This window comes from Ochotona princeps, chromosome 9 (genome assembly GCF_030435755.1).
Source record: "Ochotona princeps isolate mOchPri1 chromosome 9, mOchPri1.hap1, whole genome shotgun sequence".
Classification (NCBI taxonomy): Eukaryota; Metazoa; Chordata; class Mammalia; order Lagomorpha; family Ochotonidae; genus Ochotona; species Ochotona princeps.
In genome coordinates, this window is record NC_080840.1 from 42,731,873 (window position 1) to 42,752,913 (window position 21,041).

General features: G+C 37.9%; 1 protein-coding gene across 1 annotated transcript in view; it reads left to right on the top strand.

The window, feature by feature from the left end:
• The window catches only part of RP1 (RP1 axonemal microtubule associated), a 280,642-nt gene that overhangs the window by 122,850 nt on the left and 136,751 nt on the right, over positions 1 to 21,041 (top strand). Inside the window, exons 15-17 of the mRNA XM_058668634.1 lie at positions 1,920 to 2,132; positions 12,651 to 12,828; positions 18,347 to 18,478. Coding sequence (XP_058524617.1) covers positions 1,920 to 2,132; positions 12,651 to 12,828; positions 18,347 to 18,478 — 523 coding nt within the window. The remainder of the gene's footprint in view (positions 1 to 1,919; positions 2,133 to 12,650; positions 12,829 to 18,346; positions 18,479 to 21,041) is intronic.

The following is a 21,041-nucleotide window of genomic DNA, read 5'->3' on the forward strand; positions in this document are numbered from 1 at the left end:
ATGTGATTGAGCTTATGCTCCAGGCAACTCTTAAGACAGTCAATCATTGTGGGAAGAAAAGGTACTATTTTTTCCAGCCTTTTGCCTTCGACTTTGAGAAATATTCTAAACACAGACATGTAAACATAAAGTGGTTTAAAATATGAAAAAGAGAACACTCCACCCCCCACCGCACACAGCCATGCTTTGTGTTAGAAATGGGTCCAGAAGGAGAAGCTGGTGAGATGAAGCAGAGCCAGCATCCTCAGTATTCATGATCTATGGCACAAGAAGGAGCTTATTCCAAATGCTGGCCTCTTTTAAGAAGTAGGAGGAGGTGCCTCTATAGGCATAAAGCCAGCAAGGAGTTTATGATACTCCATAAAATTTCAAGTACAGTCTAATACACATATTTACATAGCATCTGCATGAAATGGTAATCCTAGATAAGTGGACATTCTGATTGACAAGTAGAACTGCACATGAGACAGGAGCTTGTGGCTTGCACTTACTTCCGACTCTGCGGATTTACCTACCTTCCTGCCTAGTCCATATCAAATTAACATTTTATGACACTGCGCCTCCTCCCTAGACCATAATGTTTCCATCTGGCTAGCTCAAGACCCCTGGCTAAGTCACTCCTACTGGGTATGTATGACGTGGTAAGGGATTAGAGATTATCTCTCAGAACCTGAAGCAAGGGTCAGACCTCTCAGGTTAAGCTAAATGTTATTAACCAGTTTCTTTTAGCATTTTAAGAAAATATTCATCTCACTGACTTCAATATTCAGTGTAATCCTTAAAAGGAAAATTTATTACTATTTTCTAGAAGAACAAATATCCTGTTTTAGTTTTTTATTTTAATCCACTATGTGGATTATATTTAGTTTGTTCACTATTTATATTTTGTGATTTAATATTTTTTCTATCAATTTGTTGACATTGTTAGTATATTCTAATTAGCTTTTATTATAATTAATATTAATTGGAAAGACAGATATATAGAGAGGAGGAATATAGAGAAAAAGATCTTCTGTCTGCTGGTTTACTCTCCAAGTGGCCGGAACAGCCGGAGCTGACCTGATCCAAAGCCAGGAGCCAGGATCTTCTTCTGGAACTCCCACATGGGTGCAGCATCCCAAGGCTTTGGATAATCCTCTACTGTTTTGCCAGGCTACAAACAGGGAGCAAGATGGGAAGTGGAGCAGCTGGAACAAGAACTGGGGCTCACGTGGGAGCCTGGTGCATGCAAGGCAAGGATTTAGCCTCTAGGCTATTGCACCAGGCCCACTAATTAACATTTAAGAGCTTTTTATTTTTTTCTCAAATTAAAGATCATGTAAAATTCCTTAGTTGCATTTACTATTGCTTTTCATTCATTCTTACATGTGTATTTTTGATATTTTTCTTTTTAAAATTATTTTTTATTATTTTTTGTGATGCATTTTTATAGGTATAGAAATTCCCCCATTTCTCTCCCCATCTTACTCCCCATATTCCCTTCTCACTATTTGCCCCAATATTATTACAGTATGCTTCCAACCAATAGCCAAACAGTATATTTCATAATTTATATACCCTTAAAGCATATTTTAAAATGTATTCTGCTTTACATTGATATTAAATTATCTATTCATAGTGTTACACATTCCTTAAAAGAAATATTTAATTTGTATTTTTAAAAATAAAGCCCTGAAACATCTGATTCTGACCCTTATAATCTCAATAAATGATTGATGTAAACAAATTTCTTTTAACTTTCTTTAGCTTTATTTAGAAGTTAAATTATTATTTTATTGTCATTATTGCTCATTTTTCAGTCAATTTTTGGTAAGATCCTGATCACTGCATATTCTATGAGAGTTACCCCTACAATGTTCCTCACTAGAGAAATGTGAACCTGTTGCCACTGGCTCTTTGTTCTGCTTGCTGCTTTGCAGGGAGTGTTCCTCAACACTGCTGTGATCCTGCTTGCCACCAGCCTGTGCCAGGCCCTGTGTCTCCACCCTGATGGGAGCTGCAGTGGACTGGGAAATCACTCTGAAAAATCATACTGGAGAGTGCATAAAATCAGCTCGGGGATTTGCATGTTTGAAAGTGTGACAAGTACCCAGATGTATCTGAGAATTAAGGATGGCCAGTGTGATGGAACAGTAAGCACCTATTCTTATTGCGTTCAGCAAATGTTTAAGCCGCTTGTCAGTACCAGACATGAGAACAGCACTTTCTGTTTTGTCTGCTGGATTTACATGGAGCATCTTGGAAATCATATGTTGTATTTAGTGTGTTTTGGATTAAGTGTGGAGGGCAGCCTCATTCCTGGTCTAAGAGAAGAATCCTGCCCATGTAGACTGTGCTTCTGAAATGTCATGTGCGTAGAAGCTACCTGGAAATATTGTAGGAAAGCAGGTTTTGGTTCATAAAGCCTGGGGTGGAACATGAATACACATCTCCAGCAGGTTCCCAAATATTCTTGTTGAAATTGGTTTGTGAACCATGCTTCACTGAAACAAGGCTCTAGAAAACTCACCAGTACTTCCTTACTACTCCACTTGGTATCTGCATTTCTGCCTTTGGCAGTCTTGTGTTTTGACTAAGGATGGAATTTTAAAGTTTTAATATTAGAGGCCTTCTTTAACCAGTGTTAGAAGGTGATGTAGAAGGTAAGTAAGGTAATATCTTCTATATAGTCATAATTATCCTGCAAAATTAGCCCAAATGAGATTGTACACTCAATTTACTTATTAATGCTCCTGTCATCTATTGCTGTTTGCAACAATTTCATTTAGATGATCTAGATGTGTCTCTTGGGTAAACTCAAAGTTCCTCCCTCTTCTTTCTCTTTACCAGATGACATCTGGCTGTGTGGGAGAGCTTGTATGAACTTGTGGGTGTAGAGAGAGAGAGAGGAAATAGCTCTTTCATAGTCCTCCTTCCTGTCTTTGCTTCAAACTTCCAAGTTTGTGTCTTGTGAGCTGCACTGATGCTCACAATGTAAGAGGGAAAACATATGTGCATATACATTTAATTAATATCTCTGATTCACTTACAAGATGATAAGAAACTTAATTTTATCATCACTTTAAAAGAGAGGAAGTCAAACTCACAAGCGGACTAATTGGGATAAAAATATATAACAAAACACTCAGACTAGTTAGGATTTTGAGTTCGTCTAATGCTTGGTTACTCCATAAGAGGAGCATCTGGAAATAGTTTTCCCTTTGTATCATCAAAATCTGCAAGTTGCATCAGCATTTTTCTTCTAATGTTCCTGGGAGTGTTCAGAACCATGAAATACTGAGTTGCTGTTTGACACAAGCTTAGGTGTGTATATGTTTGGAAATTGCTGGCTAGAGTTTCTTGAAGCATAAATAAGTATCACCTCAAACTTAGAGGTGGGATAACATTGGAAATTTGTGTATTCTCTGAATGGCAACTGAAAGGACACTTAGCGATCATTGCCTTCCCTCTAATTGCCTCAAACACAAATTGGTTGGATGGTGATCTTTATGACTTTTCAATTCTTCTCTTTCAATCTGTATGCTTTTTCTTTTTTACATTCATTTCTTCCATTCATTTCTCCCATTGTGCTGGGAATCATGTCCTCCAAATAAGTTAACCTTTTTGCAAGTGTGTCGCAAAACCTTTACGTCCTGTATCAAATGCCCCTGCTGCAATCCCATACCCACTCGTTTTTTATTTGTTCTATGCTTAGTTAGCTGTGGCTAATGAGACTAAGACAGTGGAGAAGTCGTTGACGTTCACTTGAAAGAAGCTAGTGAGCTAGTGAGCAGAAATGCACATGTTACCATACAGAAGTATTATCCTTCCACAGAGCAACCACAAAGTTCCTTGTTCTTCAGTTGCAGGAGTTGGATATGAGCCAGGTTAAGCAGCTGGCATAGAACTATCCAGGGATTTTAGAGCTGAGATTCATAAGAGGGCAACCTAACTCCTAAGCCTTAATATTGATATGGAACAATCCTCCGAGATCAGTGGGAAGAGTTGTTATAGAGCCCCTCAATAAGAGTCTACTAAGCTAAAGTGCAGAAAACCAATCTCTAACATTAGGCTGTGAAGGAGACATTTACTCCAAAGTGCAGAGCATGCGACTAGGCAGCTGTCAATTCATGGGCTCCCTAGGGACTTAGAGGTGAAGATTTTTGCAGGTTTAAGTTGGATCTAAAAGGTGTATGTTCATGTAATACTGCATCAAGGTGGAGGAATCCACCAGGGGGGAGGGGCGTGGGGAGGGGTGGGGGGGTTCCCAGAGCCTATGAAACTGTCACATAATGCAAAATAATTAATAAAAAAAAGAAAAAAAAAGGTGTACGTTCAGCTCAGGTTCAAGTTCCTGGCTGACTTACAGCGTTCATGGTAATCATTTAATTAGTCTGTATTATTGTGTCCTTTTGGAGTTTGATATTGGCGAAATGGGCTCCCGTCAGTCTGGGGCTGTGTGCAGGTGCAGTTACTTTTTGCTCAGAGTCTGGGATCCCTGGAAAAGAACTCCCTCAAGGAAAGACTGGACATCACAGTACTAACTACTGAAGAAACAAATGACCTTGTGGATTTCATCATTAGAACCTTGTAGGGGCGCTGATTAAGGAGCAAATAGGATTAGCCCCACTACCCTTTCAATCTGACGACTTAGTTTTAGCTGTTGGCTTGATGATATTTCACATGTGCATTTAAGGCACTGTGTAGGAGCTATTTGATTGTGGGAGTTGAGATAGCAGGAGTGAAAATTCAGGTTGACCTACATGAAGAGACCAAGGTCAAAGTATGGGGAGGGTAGGTGATTGCAAGCATAAAAACTTTTCTTCTTCAGCAATTTTTCCAAGGCCAGCTTTGTTAACAGCTTCTTACCTTCTTTGATGGATTTCAAAATAGTAAGGTAAAGGACATTGTGTACGATTTCAGTCAACTTGTACTTTGTGTTAACACTGCAAGACCTTTCTATTTCCCCTCCTTAATGGACTTCTCTGGGTAAAATGCTAGATTCAGGATTTCCTGTGTACTCTGCACTGAGGCATATATTCAGATATTTGGAGATTCAAGCCCAAGCATCTGTTTTTCTTAAGGATATACTGCAATTGGCAAAAAAGCAGAGGCATCTGTTCTGTTTGCATTTAGACAGAGATAGCTGATGCAGAACAGTCCACGAGGTCTATTGACAAAGGCAAAGGAGCTAGCATGATGTGATTGCATAGGTGGTATGCAGAACACTGAAGTTAAGTGTTTCTGGCAGATGTCAGAAATTCTCAAGCTTTTGGAGATGGGCACGTTATCTCTTGACTGTACATGACTTTGTCCAGTGAGCTAGGCAGCAGCTGTTGTAAAGCAGGAACTAAATGGAAAACAGACTAATAAGGAAATCTGAGAAAAATTAAAATTAGGAATAACAGATCCATATGCAGTTGGATAATATTTAAAATTCTATGCTTACGTTTAGTACAATACAAATACTAGAGTACAACTTTGTGAAATAAGAATGAGGAAAGACCCTGGTTGAGAAGGGAGGCAAGAGATTGCTTGGCTGTGCTATCAGGGCCTCTAATTTTGAACCCCCTCATTGGGTTGTAGCTCCAAAGGTCTCTCCCACGTTCATCTAGGGAGTTATGAGGGGCTCAGGCTGCACATATTCACCAATCAATATGGAAGTACTCAGTATTTAAAATGGGTATAGATATAGAGTGTGAGCATTATGGCTCAATGGGTTAAGTTGCTGGTACCGAAGTACTGATTTGAATCCAGGCTGCTCCTCTTCTAATTTATCTTACTGCTAGCATACGTGGGAAGGCAGCAGATGATGGCCAAAATATTTGGATCCCTGCTACTATGTGGGAAACCAACGTATATTCCTTGCTCTCAATTTTAGCCTGGGTCAGATGTGGTTATTGATACTATTTGAAGAGTGAACAAGTATATGGGTGATCTCTGTCACTCTCTCCATCTCTCTCTCTCTGTTTGTGACTCTGCCTTTCAAATAAATAAGTAAATAAATAAATAAATAAATATTCTTTTAAATGTATGCGGATGTACCAACGTAGCCAGTTCAATATCCATCTCTAGCATCAGGGGTTTCGATGTTGTCCTTGCAGGTTACAGAGAAAATTTTGCAACTATTTTTTTAAATTTCAGCAAAGATCTTCAGTTCAAAGTAGGATTTTGGAAGTCGTCCTGGCCTACGACATGTTTATCAGGTCAGTTCTTTATGCCCCCGTGTCTCTTTAATTCACAGATACTAGCTTTCTGTAGAGGCCGATATCTTACTGCCACTTCTGTTAAAAATTTGTATGTATTTGGGAAAAATTATTGTGTTGATAAGTTAATGCTGAAAGATTTGAATTTCACAAAGAAACTGGTCTGGGTTCTTATGTTAGATTTCCACCATGGTCTCTGTAGCCCCAGCTCCTTCCTCACCAGTTTCCACCTCCTGTGATACCATGCTGAGGCTGCTCTGCTGTCTGTACAACCTTTCTCCCACTTCTGGTTGGAGCAGGTGCCAAGGTTAGGGAGACATCAGGTTGTCTATATAGATCAAGGTTATTGGTGTTGCTGATCTTGCTGGAACCTGTTGCCTGTTAGGTCTGTGGGCCATAGGGACCTATTTTGACCAGTACAATGACATAGCCAGTATTATTTTCCTGTGGGATCAGTGAATGCACTGAGCTGAATGAGTTCTCGCCAAGCTCAGCGCATGCACAGCTCCCTGTTGTCTCCTGCAGTCTTAAATTCTTTACCACACTGTAAGAAATGGCACCTGATGTGCCACTACTAGAGTTCTTGATCTGCTGTTTGTCAGTCTGAGGGCTACCCAGACCTGTTTTAGGTGGAACTTGTAGGATGCCATGTTGTTGCAGTTCACTGAGCCAGAAATGAGTTCACTCCCAGATCCTTACATGTGCAGCCCTCCCCATAGCCCTTGCCTCCTTAAGTGGTGCCCTATTCAGCTTAGTAGGCCGACTGGGCTATGAAATCCACCCTGGTGCCACACCTCACACCTTGGTCCTGCCACTCTGTCTGTGCTCCTGGCCAAATCAAAAAAACCAACAGGATGAGCAGTTCTTTTCTGGACTCACCTCTGGAGCTCCTGGTAAATATCCCTTCCCACCTTGTTGCTGGCGCAGTCCAGTTGCCAGTGGAGTTCAGATTGCTGTTTGCTGAGTGTTGCTTGGGTGTCAGTCACTGCAACACCACACCGTTGTTTTCGCTGCTTTCCAGTGTCTGCCAGTCTCCAGGTACCCCTCTGCTGTTGTTCTGTCCTTTCCCTCTCTGGTTCACATTGGCTAATATTTTTCCATCTCTTTAAATGTGTTCTTACTCTATATCGCCATCTTGATTCCCTAAGGCATGCTTCTGATTTCTTCCTTTAATTCTCTTATTCAACCACAGGAACTTTCTCTTTTTTCCCCTTTCTGCCCCTCTCACTTTTTTAGGTTAATGCTTACTTCCTAGCCAACATTTGTATTAAAACTTTTGAAATTATCCACTGGTTTGAGTGTCTGACTTTAAATTCTCCATCTGATATTTTGAAAAAAGTTTTTTGTAAGGATACACATGCATTTTTGCTCTTAAGAAATAATATTTATGTGTAAAAATGAAGTATGTTCCTTTTTGAATTCACAGTGTTACCAGGAATTACTTGATTGGAATTACATTACTTTTGAAAGCAGAGTGATAATAATCCCCTTAACTATTTTGGTTTGCTTGTATTTAGTAAGCCATGCTTAGGATCTCCAAAAAGATTTAAGCTGTTTTCAAAGGTAGTGATAATGCATGCTCATATTATCATACTTTAAAAACCCAACAGTGCCACAGCTGTGTTAGTTGCTGAACATGTACTTCTTGTCATGAATTGGATAAAATCATTAATAGTTCTAATGTGGTTCCTATTGTATATTTGGAAAAGTTAGGTCTATTCAGTAACAAATGTTTCTATTTTATCACTAGAAAATTATTATCCTGTAGGAATAAATCATTTTAATAGATTTTGCTGTAGTAGAAATCCTAGTTAGCAACAAACAACATGAGGGTCACTAGGGACAACTGTAAGGTGGTTAATTCAAAGAGGGAAAACACGCCTCAAGACAACATGGGTGGAACATGACAAGCATGAGTACAAACATGTAGGAGTTATGGGAAAACAAGCTCAAGAGTCATCAGCATTTCAAAGAAACATACAGACACATCCTACGCTAGTCGGATACGAGTTTATGAGCAAGAGTTAGTCGTAGAAACTGGCAGAGATTCTTTCATTGCAGATTTATGCAGTTTTGACTCTCATCTCAAAATATTTCTATACATGCACATAATTTTAAAATGGCAATTTATATTTATAAGAAATTTAAATATGAAAACACATTGATGGGTTTGGTATGCATAATACCAGGCCACTCAACTGCAAAGTATAAAACTTAGTGAAACTGAAATCAAATTTGAATGTAAGTTTCTGTCACCAGAAACCTGCTGCTTACCCTTAGCTCCAGATGTCTTGCCTTTCATTTAGGTTTGCTAATTAACTGCTAACTATGAAAAATTCGCAATATGAGGTAATAGTGTAAGTGCCTCATAAAACTTCTTGGGAATCTTGATTCAGTGGAATTCCGGCTCAGAGCAGGAAGTAACCACCATGTGTATGTAGCCTCCACATTGACTGAAGATAGCTTGGCTGTCGTAAAATTCCTTGGAGTGTGCATCACTAACCAATCAAGAGGAGGTCAGGAGAATCAATGGCCAGTCTGGAACATGGACACTGTCTGAGCCCGCAGCTATCAGTGCAAGCTTTAGTACAAAAAACCTTCATTCCTAACTCCCAAGGAATCTGGAAATTTTTGCTTTTTAAAAATGCATTCCATTATTTATTTTTAAATTTACTCTTTAAATTTTAATTTTTAAATGATTATTACAGAGGTGAGGGGATGGGGATTGCAGACACATGTGGGGCTGTGATAGAGTGTCCAGGAGGGAAGTGTCCACGAGGGAAGTAGAGGTGAGAGAGATGTGTCTTGACACTGGGTGAAGAGGGAAGAAGGTACATTGTTTCTTGTAAGGGTGCATTAGTGGCAGGAGATGAGATGGTTTAGCCTCAAATGCCTTGTTGATGGGGGAGGAGAATGTCCTGGGGATGTTGAGTGGTCGTTGTGTAAGCAGTGCCATATCCTAGCTGTCTTCGCAGGAGCTCTTATTTGTTCCCTCTGTATAAGTTCTGAGGCCTATTGGTTGCCCATGTCTTTTTCAGAGTGTCCATAGGCCAAGGTGCTTTCCATAGAACTTGGCTTGAAGTGTTGTGCTGTTTGTTCTTTCTACCATTTGAAGAGACACTTGAGGTCTTCTATGGGAGTAAAGGATCTGCTTGTACTAGTGTCTTTCATGAGCATCTGGATTTACTCTTTCTCTGGAGTAAGCAACAGGGATAGTCCAGTCCTGCAACATGTACTCTAGTGTTAGACCATGCATCCGTGGGATATTCCCTGAGACTGGGGATCCCATTGGTCCAAAGTACTCATGGGATTCAGGGGACCTACTCTTGATCAGGTCATGCTGCCTTGGCTTGCCACAGCCATGGTTTTCTTGTTCCTCTGTGGGTGTGTAGCCTGGTCTGGACTGCTGTCTGTCCTATCCTATACATATCTGTGTCTATACTGATCTGATCAGGGAATGCCTACCAGAACACTTACCAGGTCAGTCATCAGCCCTGTCATATGTACCACTGCATGTAATGGCCCTTTGGTACCACCCATTGGATCCCTACTTGTCCACTTCCCAGAACAGTAAGTGCAAGAACTCAGTTTTTCCCACTCCAAGACCTGACCTTCATACCCACTGGAAACCTTCCAGAACCCCCACGAGGTTGATCTCCAGACCCAATTATGGCTTGTACTGGCCCAGACCACCTTCAGACCTGGCTGTCATATGGGATTCTTGGAATTAAGGGATAGCTTCCTGGCTGTGTACATTATGCTCTGCAATAAAATGCCCACTTTGTTCTGCTACCCAGATGTCAGTGATTAACTTTCTGTATGTTGGACAAGTATGCTATACTATACTATTCTATGCTATATTATATATATTTCTGTCATATAACATTAGTATTTGCTAGCGTTTTGAGACCAATTTTGAGAATAGTGTGGAAGAGAAGAATAGGAGAAACATAGTGGATTTGTATGGCACTGAACTAGGGGACAGAAGACATAATACTTTTGTCAAAATCCACAGCAGTATATATTACAGAGAGTGAATCTTAATATATGTAAATTTAAAAAGTTCTTGGAAATCTCAGGAAATAATGCAGACAGTGGCAAGAACCACACATACAAATGTGTGGAAAAATTTCTGAGAAAAGCATGGTGGAAATAGGTACTGACCTATCTCTGTAAACAAATGGAGTCAGTAAGACTGAGGGCAAAAGGGGATTGCAAATGAGCACTGCACCCTAGAGGATGGAATTGTTTCTCAAGGCAGTATTTGCTAACAGTTCTGTGCTGGTAATTATCAAGGGCTGAGAAACAAGGCAAGTCTGAGAAACTGTCACAACCAAGAGGAGCACAAGGAGACATAAATGAACGTAGCACCCTTGATGAGGCCCTGGGCAGATAGCTATAGCTACTTGTTAAAAAAAATCAGGGAAATCTGAATAAACTGTAGATTAGTAATAATGTATCAGCATTGGATTTTAATTGTAACAAGCATACTGTACAAATGTAAGACAGTAAAAGTAAAAAGTGAGTGTGGGTTTTTGGAAACTCTGCAATATCTTCTGAATTTTTCTGCAAACCTAAAACTTACAAAAAGTAAAGTTTACTGAAGAAAAATGAAAGGGAACTCCTAAGACTATATGAACAATTGGGAGAGAATGGAGATCATGTTGGTACTTATTAGAAAGCAACAAAGGGATGTAAAACTAGCTAATTGGGTAAATAATGAGATTTTTCTTCTGTTGGAGAGATGTTACAAACATGTTCAAGAATTGTTCTGAATATAATTTAAGCTCTGCTCATAAAATCCTTCATTAGCTGCATAATCTGAGATCAGGCTCAAACTCCCTGGATTGCATACTAACTAGGCCTACTTCTCTACTCTTACCTTCTCTCTGGCGTTGTGTGGCATCAAAAAGTTGTTCATCCAGAGGTCATGCTGCCTACTGCCTCCCTGCCGTTGTTCCAGGTATCTCTTTGCCTGAGATACCCTGCCCCACACCAGCCAGCTTTCTCTCCTCAGTGTAGTGTTGTTTAGCACTTAGTTCGCCTTCTCCAGGAAGTCTTTCCTGAATCTTGTGCACTTGGTGCTTTCCTCTTTTTCCCAACCCCAGCAGTCCATCAGTATCCCATTTGACTTATGAACAACTATATGTGCAACTGCGTTCTGTACTTGATTGTAAATGAATCAGGCCAGAATTCCATGGAATCCATAATGAGAACAAGAGATAAAAGATGCTTAATTCATATTTATAAAATAGGAAAGAGAAGCAGGCTTCATTTTCATCTATAAAAAGTACATATGTGAATGGAGATTAGGATATAATTCTCTGTTATAGAAAGTTAATTTTCCAAATTTCTATCGATCTTTTAAAATAACACTTGGTAATAAAAATTTTAATTCTCACAAATAATTTTCTAGAACTGTAAATTTTTTGAAGAAAACTTTTAAGTATGGGAGATGAAACATTTTATAGTTTTTTATTTTTAATGTCCTATGATGGGGAGAGAGGACTATAGTGATGTCAAGAGTATAAAGCTTATTCCTAGGCATCTAACTGTTGTATGTCTTGCTACAGGCTCTGTGTGACTGTGTACATTATTTTTGAAAATTCAACAGGAAAATGTAGACAAATATATAAATTTGGCTTATATTTAAGTAAGTGTAAATGGCTTATGATAAACAAGTATGTTTTACTTTCTTCCCATCACTTTAGAATAGTTATACACTGAGTGAATATAAGCTAAGAAATTCCTATTACCTAGTGATGTCATAGCTGTTATGGTGTTGTGTCACAATGTGTTATGTTTTTGTTTATGGTAAACTGGTCCAAACAAGTCTATATTGTCAATGATATAGAAGCATATTATACACAGTTATGTATAGCACAAAATATATTTGACAATGATAGTAAATGATTATTGTTGATGTGTGTATTCGCTACACTATTTTTATTTTAAAGAATACTACTTATCAAGACAACTTTACTGTAAGGCATTATAAAGTATTACACTAACCGTAACCTTATTCATCTCATGTTTACCACATCTATTGATAATAATCACACCATTGTCTCTTCTGCTTGATTTGGTCTCCCTTTGTTTTGTTCATTTTGACCCTTGGGACTAATAGCCTAAACCTCCCCCGAATACACACACATCATGTACCTATGTGTCATTGGTTATACTCTTAGGTTTGTGTAATTCCACTGTACAATGTTGATCTAATGAGGAAATTGGTTACTGATGTATTTCTGTGTATTTCCATCAAGCAGTAGTGTTGCTACTAATCTACCCTACCTGTCATGGGATTTCTGTGTCTAGATCTTGATGAATCATAAAGTGCAATTAACAGAAAAAGATCTATCATGATGGTCTGAAAATGAAGCAAAGCAATATTCTTGTGAAATAAAGTTTTGAATTCTGTCATTCAGTGTTGTCTGCACTTATAAAAACATGTATTGATTGTAGGGTACAGGAGATGTTGACTGTCATTTTAAAATTAAGAAGAACTTGGAAAATGCATCCGTAAGTCTGGAATCTACAAGGAACCCAGGGATGTTTGTTGGACTTCAGTCAGATGGACGGGCAAGACCAGTTATTTATACCAAGGATGAGAATGTTTACTTCTATCCACGAGTCATCCAATGTATGTTTGCTGTGAAATACTTTGATTTTATCTGCTACTTTAATCACTTTTTTGGCTAAGAAAATCCCTATGATTAGGACTTTCGTTATAATTTTAGAATCACTGGAAAAAATCATGAGGATCATTTACTTTCTTCAATTTTTGATAAATACTGTTGGATATGGAGTTTTTACTACATTGAGGGCCTTTATATTTTTTCATTTTGTATGTTTGAATTCATGTTTTATGTACGTGTGCATATTTGAATCTTCTATTATTTCAGAATATCTGTATATACACTGAGAGAAGATGAAACTGTTAGAAAGTTTTAGGTGGTGCTGGTGTGATGGCTCAATTAGCTCATCCTTTACCTGATAGCAACAGCATCCCATATGGGCACCGGCTCATGTCCCAGCTGCTTGGCTTCTCATCCAACTCCTTGCTTATGGCATGGGAGAGCAGCAGAGGATGGCTCAAAGTCTTGGGACCTTGCACCCATGTGAGAGACCTGGAAGAAGCTTCTGGCTCCTGGCTTCAGATTGGCTCAGCCCTGGCCATTGTGGCCATTTGGAGAGTGATCCTATGAATGGAAGATTTTGTCTCTCCTTCTCTTTGTAAAACTGCCTTTCCAATAAAAATAAATAAATATTTAAAAATAAAAAGATTCTTATATTAAAAATTTTAGGTTGATTGCTATTAAGTTTTATTTTATTGAAAGACAGTGATAGATAGAGATTGAGAAGGAGATACAAAGAGAGAAGAGACAGAAAAGAAGAGACTGAAAAAGATTTGCTATTTGCTGGTTCATTCCCTAAGTGCCTGCCACAGCTAGGGCTGGACAAGGCCACAGCTAGAAGCCAGAAACTCAGATTGTAGATCTCCTATATGGGTGGCAGGGACCTCAATACTCAAGTCACAGGCTTGCTATTTCCCAGTTGGAGTGCATATTAACACAAAACTGGAATTGAGAATGGAACCAGGACTTAAACTCAGGTACTCCATTACACAATGCTAGTATTCCACGCAGTACCATGCATTGATTACTATTGTACTGATTTTTTAATTCTTGTAGTAAAAAGAATTAAAATTCAACATAAATGGGATTTGGATTAAAAATCTTAAAATACATTTGTTTGAACTGAAAGGCTGATGAAGTAATACATTGTGGTTTTTAAGTCTCAAGGTTTAGGTTGCTGACTAATTTGTATCTCATATGTGCCCACGAATTTTGGTTTAATCAAACTTTGGAAGATTTTCTTAGCCAGTGTCACTCTTTTTTTAGCTTCTATTTCCTTCTGTGTCTATCTATATACTATATGTGTGTGCAGTGTCTGTGTATAATATCCTACAGAAGATAGTTTAAAATAAGAACCCAGCAAGCTTGATTTAGCATAAAGATATATCTGGCCCAGTTCTTAGCAGTATTTGCTTTAGTTAGTTTTCAACTTAAAGTCACCGTAGTTAAAATTTTGCAAATTACTGCATTACTGCCATCGTTCTCCCAACCCTCTGTCTTGCCCTAATCCGGTACAGAGCACTTTCTTGACCGACAAAATGCATGTGCTGTCTGCCTCTGAAACCCTGACAGTAAACCCTGATAGATGACCTGAATGCAATCAGAAAGACAGGTAAAGCAGAAGATCAGTGAGACATGCCAAGCATGGACCAACTGCTGCCTGGAAGAGCAGAAGAAGGAACAAGAAATAATGAGGAAGGGAAAGAGAAGATGACAATAAGGAGATACTAATAATTAGAGAAGGAGGTGTGAAGAAGAAGTAATTCGTGGCAAAGCATGAGAAAGAATAAATGGCCTCATTTTTCATCTTAAGGCATAAGCACCAATAGAAGCAGTAGAAATGAAGTCATACTTTATAGATTTTGCAATTTAATTCTATTACTAAAACCTGGATTGTTTGTATTTCCTTCTCTGTTTACCAGAGGCAGATTCCTGTCTTAGTAAGTTCAAGAATATAGGGGACATGGTTATAGATATTTTTTGGAAGCCTTATGGATCCGAGGCATTCTGAGGAAAGGGATACAAACATCGGTTTCCTTCAAAATACAATTTCCAGTCACACTTGCCCCTTTTCACAAGAAAGGATTTCCAAATCTATGTGTGTACCTAAGACTTTTTGGATTCTACTTTTTAAGTTTGCATTTTTTTTTTCTCCTTGGGACTGTAATGAAAAGTGTACTTCAGAATAAGTTGCTGAGGCTCCTCTTGGAGATTTATTTTCATGTTAACTTATCGCTAAGCTTTGAGCACTTCAGCCCAAGAGAGTGCACAGAATAGCCCTGGTAGAAAGGCTTGTGTTTGTTGTGTTGTTGTGTAGCATTGGGCATTCTGGTTTGTGCAGATATACATTCTAACTTCTACCTGCTTTCTGCCTTTTCTAGATAAAGCTGGGTTTCTTTACTAATAAGGGAAGCCGAGTGGCTTGTTTTTTAATTTTTTGATGATTCCTTTGTTTTAATTATACAGAGATTCTCTGACCACTGAATACCAAATGGCAGTATTTGCTCCACACTATATCCCCTAAAAAAGTTCCTGGTTCAGATTAGGTGTACAAGCTGTACTTGCTAGCAAATGAATGACATGATACGAAATACATTTCATATCTAGTTATTTTTTCCTGTAGATAGAATTATAACCCTAGTTAATTAACACCTCAGTCTTTCTTTTGTCACCTGTAAATGAGACTAATGATACAGCAGTAGAGTAAGGACTTTTTGACTGAATGCTGTGAACCTTTGGGAACTGTAAGTAAACATATTTTGAAGAAATGAATCGTGCAAATATGCACGAGCATGTAGTGAATGCAATGTGTATATTGGCTGCAGGAAGGACTACGTGAGCTTCTCTAGAGTTTTCAAAAGGGTCAATGACTAAAAAAGTATTAAAAACTACACTATAGGATTTTGTGAAGAATGACAGACTATTTGAACTTTACATTAATCTCCCAGATCATTCTATCATTTTAGAATCACTGCATACAATAAGACTGAAGCTGTTCCAGTAAATCTTCTTTCCTCCCTGCAACCCAATCTCCTTGAAAATATAAATTGTGGGGTTTTTTTGTTTTATTTTGTTTTGTTTTTGTTGTTTTCAAGTTTAGAGATAGAGACAAGACAGGATTCTCTTCTGCAGATTTATTCCTCAGATGCCTGCAGCAGGTGGGCTGGGTTTGGCCAGGAGTGAGACCAGATCCTGAGAATGCAGTCCCGGTCTTCTTTGTGGGTGAAAGGACTCCAGCTAGCTAAGCTAGTGGTGGGAAGGGGACAATAAAGTTGCATTTTATTACAGTTTTTGTTTTTTATTGCTGTTGATCAGTTTTCACATTTCTTTTCAAATTGTGAAAGTCAGATAGTGAGAGCCCACGGCTATGAGTTGCTCCAACCCATAGTATTATTGGAGACAGGTTTTGTGCTTGGGTTTTGGACCTCCCTGTGACCCACTAGACCATAAAGCAGCATAGGTAGGTTGACTGCCTTTGCAGAAGGACAACAACATCCTGGATGGCATTTCCAGCAAGTGGCTTCTCTTTTGGGGTTTCCTGCTGTGTTGTTTCTTTTGTGAAAGGTCAATGTGGAATCTGAAGAAGCCCATAGTGAAGAGGGTGGGTAGGTAAAGGATGCTTAATCATTTCACAGTTCTCCTTAGGCTAACCTTGTTGTACAATCCTTTGTACGCTCCAGGCTGGCACATCCGTTACTTCCCTGTGCTCCCTGTGTATCTTTGTTGCAGCACTTATCAGTATGTATCAGAGGCTATTGTTTGTGTGTTCCCCCTTTAGTTTATATCCCATCCATGTCAATGCCATGTCATAGGCATTGATTTATTTCTAGTGTTATGCCAGTGACTGGAAAATAGTTTATCTTTTCTTCATAAATCCTGTATTTCTACATTATTCCATGAATAAATGGACCCTTAATTGTTGAGGAACTATTTTCTTTTTTTTGCTTTCCAAGTGTTCTTTTACTCTGAATGAATATATTTACAGTTATTTTTGATCTTTCTTTCTAATAGTTTAAAACAGCATTATTATAATTACTGATCTCCCCTGTCTGGGCATTGCATTGTAAATAACCCAAACAGAAAAGGTCTTTTAAAAGTACAGTTTGGTATTCAGTAGTTTATTATTCTTTAATATTGAATGCCATTTGAAGGATAAATAACAATGTGATTATAGGCAGTTCTTCAGATCCTGCATTGTCAACAATCATTCCATATGATTAAATCACTTTAGTTTCTGTTAACTCTAGATAACAGATTATTTTATTTATGAGCATTTGAATTGTTGATGGCATTTGTGGAATTAAGAAGCAGCGACTGGGACTGGCATTGTGGCACATTGGATTAAGCTGCCACCTGCAGCATAAACATCCCTTATGGGTGCCTAATTGCGTCCCAGCTGCTCCACTGTTAATTGAATGCCTTGCTAATGCTCCTGGGAAGCAGGGAGGATAGCTCACATGCTTGGGTTCCTTCAACTTTATGGGAGACACAGGAGAATCCTTGCTCTTGGCTGCAGTCTAAATCTACTGACCCTGGCCATTTAGCCATTTGGGGAGTGAACTTGCAGATGGAAGACCCCCTCCCTTTCTGTATCTATCTCCATCTCTATCTCTGTTATCACTAACTCTATGTCTATTTCTTGCTATCTCTGCTTTTAAATAAATAGATTTTTTATAAAGTAGCTGCTATTATTTATAATTCAGAGATCCATGAACAGACTTCCAAAATTTGTCTAAAATGAAATGAAACACGTAAGTTTATTTTGGTGCAAAATACTTTACATGAGTGTATAATTTTTTCGAGCATTTTGCACACGCTTTTTGAAGACCTCCCTCAAATATGACTTTTGTTACTTATAAAGTCTCCCAAACCTGACATTCATAGTGAAAAGTAATATGCTTTAAAATAAATTATGATCCTATGCCTGATCTTAAAGAATTAACACAAAGAGCTTGGCCTTTGAAATCTGTAATATAAATAGTACTCATGAGCAAATACTGTAAAGTCAAAGTCATTATTCAACTAACTTGGAGATATCTATTTCTGAAGAAGATTCTAAACAATGTACTTCTAAATAAAAGTAGCTACTATTTTTCTTCACTTGTAAGTGTGTGCATGTGTTATTGATCATATTTTGATAAGGCTCTGTTTGAGTGATATGCTAGTCCATTTCCCTGTTTGAAGAAACTGAAGTACTAGATTATCAAAGAAGTTCCTATTTGTAAAGTACAAGAAAAAATATTCTTAATGTGTCATTTGACTCATACTCTGGTGTAAAGCTGCATCTTGAATTTATAAAGCAATGAATCGGTTTTATAGCAATACCATTCATCCATAGCTTACTGGTAAGAATAAAAAGTCATTTGAAGAAAACTAAGCAATGCAAGGTGAAAAAATTTGACAAGGCATTGAAGAGGAAACAACAGCAAAATTTAAACTTACATAGCTGAACATATGGCGACCATTCTGAGAAGAACCGAATGATTTTTGAATGGGTAGTATCTTTTAAAATCTTAATTTCAGCTGGCAGAGAAAATCCCATGGGAATGTCTGCAACACCCAGCCAAGGGGAAGAAAAGACCTGTGAGCTGAAAAAACAGAGAGAAATGCCACCAGCACCTGAAGCCGTGGCTCCCTTGCTGTCCTCAGCTAGAGGTAAGCAGTAACCTTCGCTCGCTCCTCCTTCCCACCTGTATTTGTATCCAGTAGGCTGATTGCTGGCTTTGCATTGTTAAGTTTTCAAGATTAGAAAATGGAAGTGTTTCATTTTGGTGGAGCAAGTAACTTTTAAAAATAAAAAATAAAAATATAGACCTTTTGGGCCCAGCGTGGAAGCCTAGTGGCTAAAGTCATTGCCTTGAAAGTGCCAGGATGCCATACGGGCACCAATTCTAATCCTGGCGGCCCCCCTTCTCATTCAGCTCCCTGCTTGTGGCCTGGGGAAGCAGTCAAGGACAGTCCAAAGCCTTGAGACCCTGTACCCATGTGGGAGACTTAGAAGAGCCTTGGGCTCCTGGCTTCAGATTGGCTCAGCTCTGGCTATTGCAGTCACTTGGGGAGAGAATCAACGGACAGATCTTCCTCTCTGTCTCTCTCTCTCTCTCTCTCTCTCTATATATATATATATATATATATATATATATAGACTATACAATCAAAAATAAATCTTAAAAATATAGACCTTTTAAAGTTATTCTTTCATTAAATTAACCATCAAATATATAAGAATCCAATAAATATAAGAAACAAAAAAGCGAAATAATGGACAAGTCAGACTTGGTTTCTGACCTCTAGAAAGTTTACGGTGAATAGGTCACATTTGCATTAGACAACTATACACAGACACAGCGTCAGGCTAAAAACTAATAATTGAGATGAAAGAAATGTCTATGGTGTGCTGGACTTAAAATAAAATTCTAATCACCAATTCATTTTGAAATTATGTTACATTCTTTGCTGGCTTATACATTCTCTGTTGTAGTTCATGGCAATACAATAAAGATGGAGGGTGGGTCAAGGAAAAGTGAGGTTGAGCTTAATTTTTTCATGAGTTTCTGAAACTCTGAAATGTAATCTAGAGATCCATGTGACTTGAAGTTCCTCTAATGACAATATTATTTATAAAAGAAAAACACATTATTTGTTTAAATTTTGTCGGCTTGGTTGCAATGGAGATGGAATTATATACATACATGATTTTAGGTAGCAAAAATATCTTTATGTTTTTTTTCTTTTTGTTTTTAAATTTATTCATTAGTTATGTTGTATTATGTGACACAGTTTCATAGGTACTGGGATTCTCCCCACCAGTATTTCACGAAGGGCCTCAATCGTAGCTGAATGATTAGAATATGCATCATGACTCCTTTTTTCTCTACCTCAATCCAACAGCTACAGTTAAACGTTGTTTCTTGCTTGAAACATTTTCCTCTCAGTTTTGCACTTTAACTAGCATGCTGATTAGATTTCTGTTACATTAGCCATTCATAAAATGAACACCTTAGTCAAAAAATGCTTTAGATGACCTATTTTCTACTTTTAAAGATGTCTCAGAAGAATTGTCAGTTATTGAATATTTTTTTTCAAGAGGCTTTAGGATAGAGGGAGACATTTAAATATATAGCTTTGGGTATTAGGGGATATAGACAAAATAAATCTGTTACCTCTTTTCTCAAAAGTATCTGTTACACAGAAAGATGCATCAATGGGGTGTATGAGGATTGGAGTTTATGATACAACAAATATGTAAACAATAAGTGTCTATAAATAATAAATAGTCCTTTTATAGTAATAAAAATGTGTCATTAAATTTGTAGATGAATTATGATATTAACTTTATTGAAGGGAAATGATGTAACAACTTTACATGTTTAGGAAGAAATATTTTTCATCATGGATGATTTTAAACATACTTAAAAGTAGAATGAATAGAATACTGAATCTCCATGTATCTGTGACCCAGATTCAACATGATCAACATGGATCTGATCTTGTTTTGTGGCTTTTCACACATTGGTCCAAACCATGTTCACTTAATTATTTTAGTAAATCCAAGGTACTATATTGCTTCACTCCTAAATAATTTGAAAATGCATATTTTAAAAGTTGTATCAATGGCAGTATGGATTACTTCTCATGATTTTAGTTTGGAAGCATTGTGCCTGAACATGTTCTTGAAAAGGCTTATGAATTGATGCCCCGAACAGAAATTGTCCTGCAAATTGTCACTGTGCTATCTTATTTTTAAATATGAGGAAATACAGTCCCAGGAAGGTGAACATGATTGATGTCTAGCTTCTGGACACCTGTCTCTGCACATGGGTGACAGTCACACAGTCCTTTTGTCTGGGCTGATGTGGTGCATGGTGGTGCTGGGCAAAGCCTACTTATGCCAAAGACTTAACTAGATATCTGATAAAATCTATTTAGATGCCAACAATTTAAGAAATAAAAAACCTGGGCTAAATTAGAAACAAAAAGGAATTGATTATTAGATTGAAGGCATCCTTGAAAATAGCAGTGCGTAGATTAAGCTTATTCTTCCAGAACGTATAACACACAATACGTAAATGAAAATGTTAAAATTATATCATTTTATTACCTCCCAAAGAGCTTTGTAATATATTTATATTTTGAAAATACATAGACACATAGAAAGATAGACACAGATTATGTTGGGCATAAACTTTTATTATCTGCTTGTCTGTCAACAGAAGCT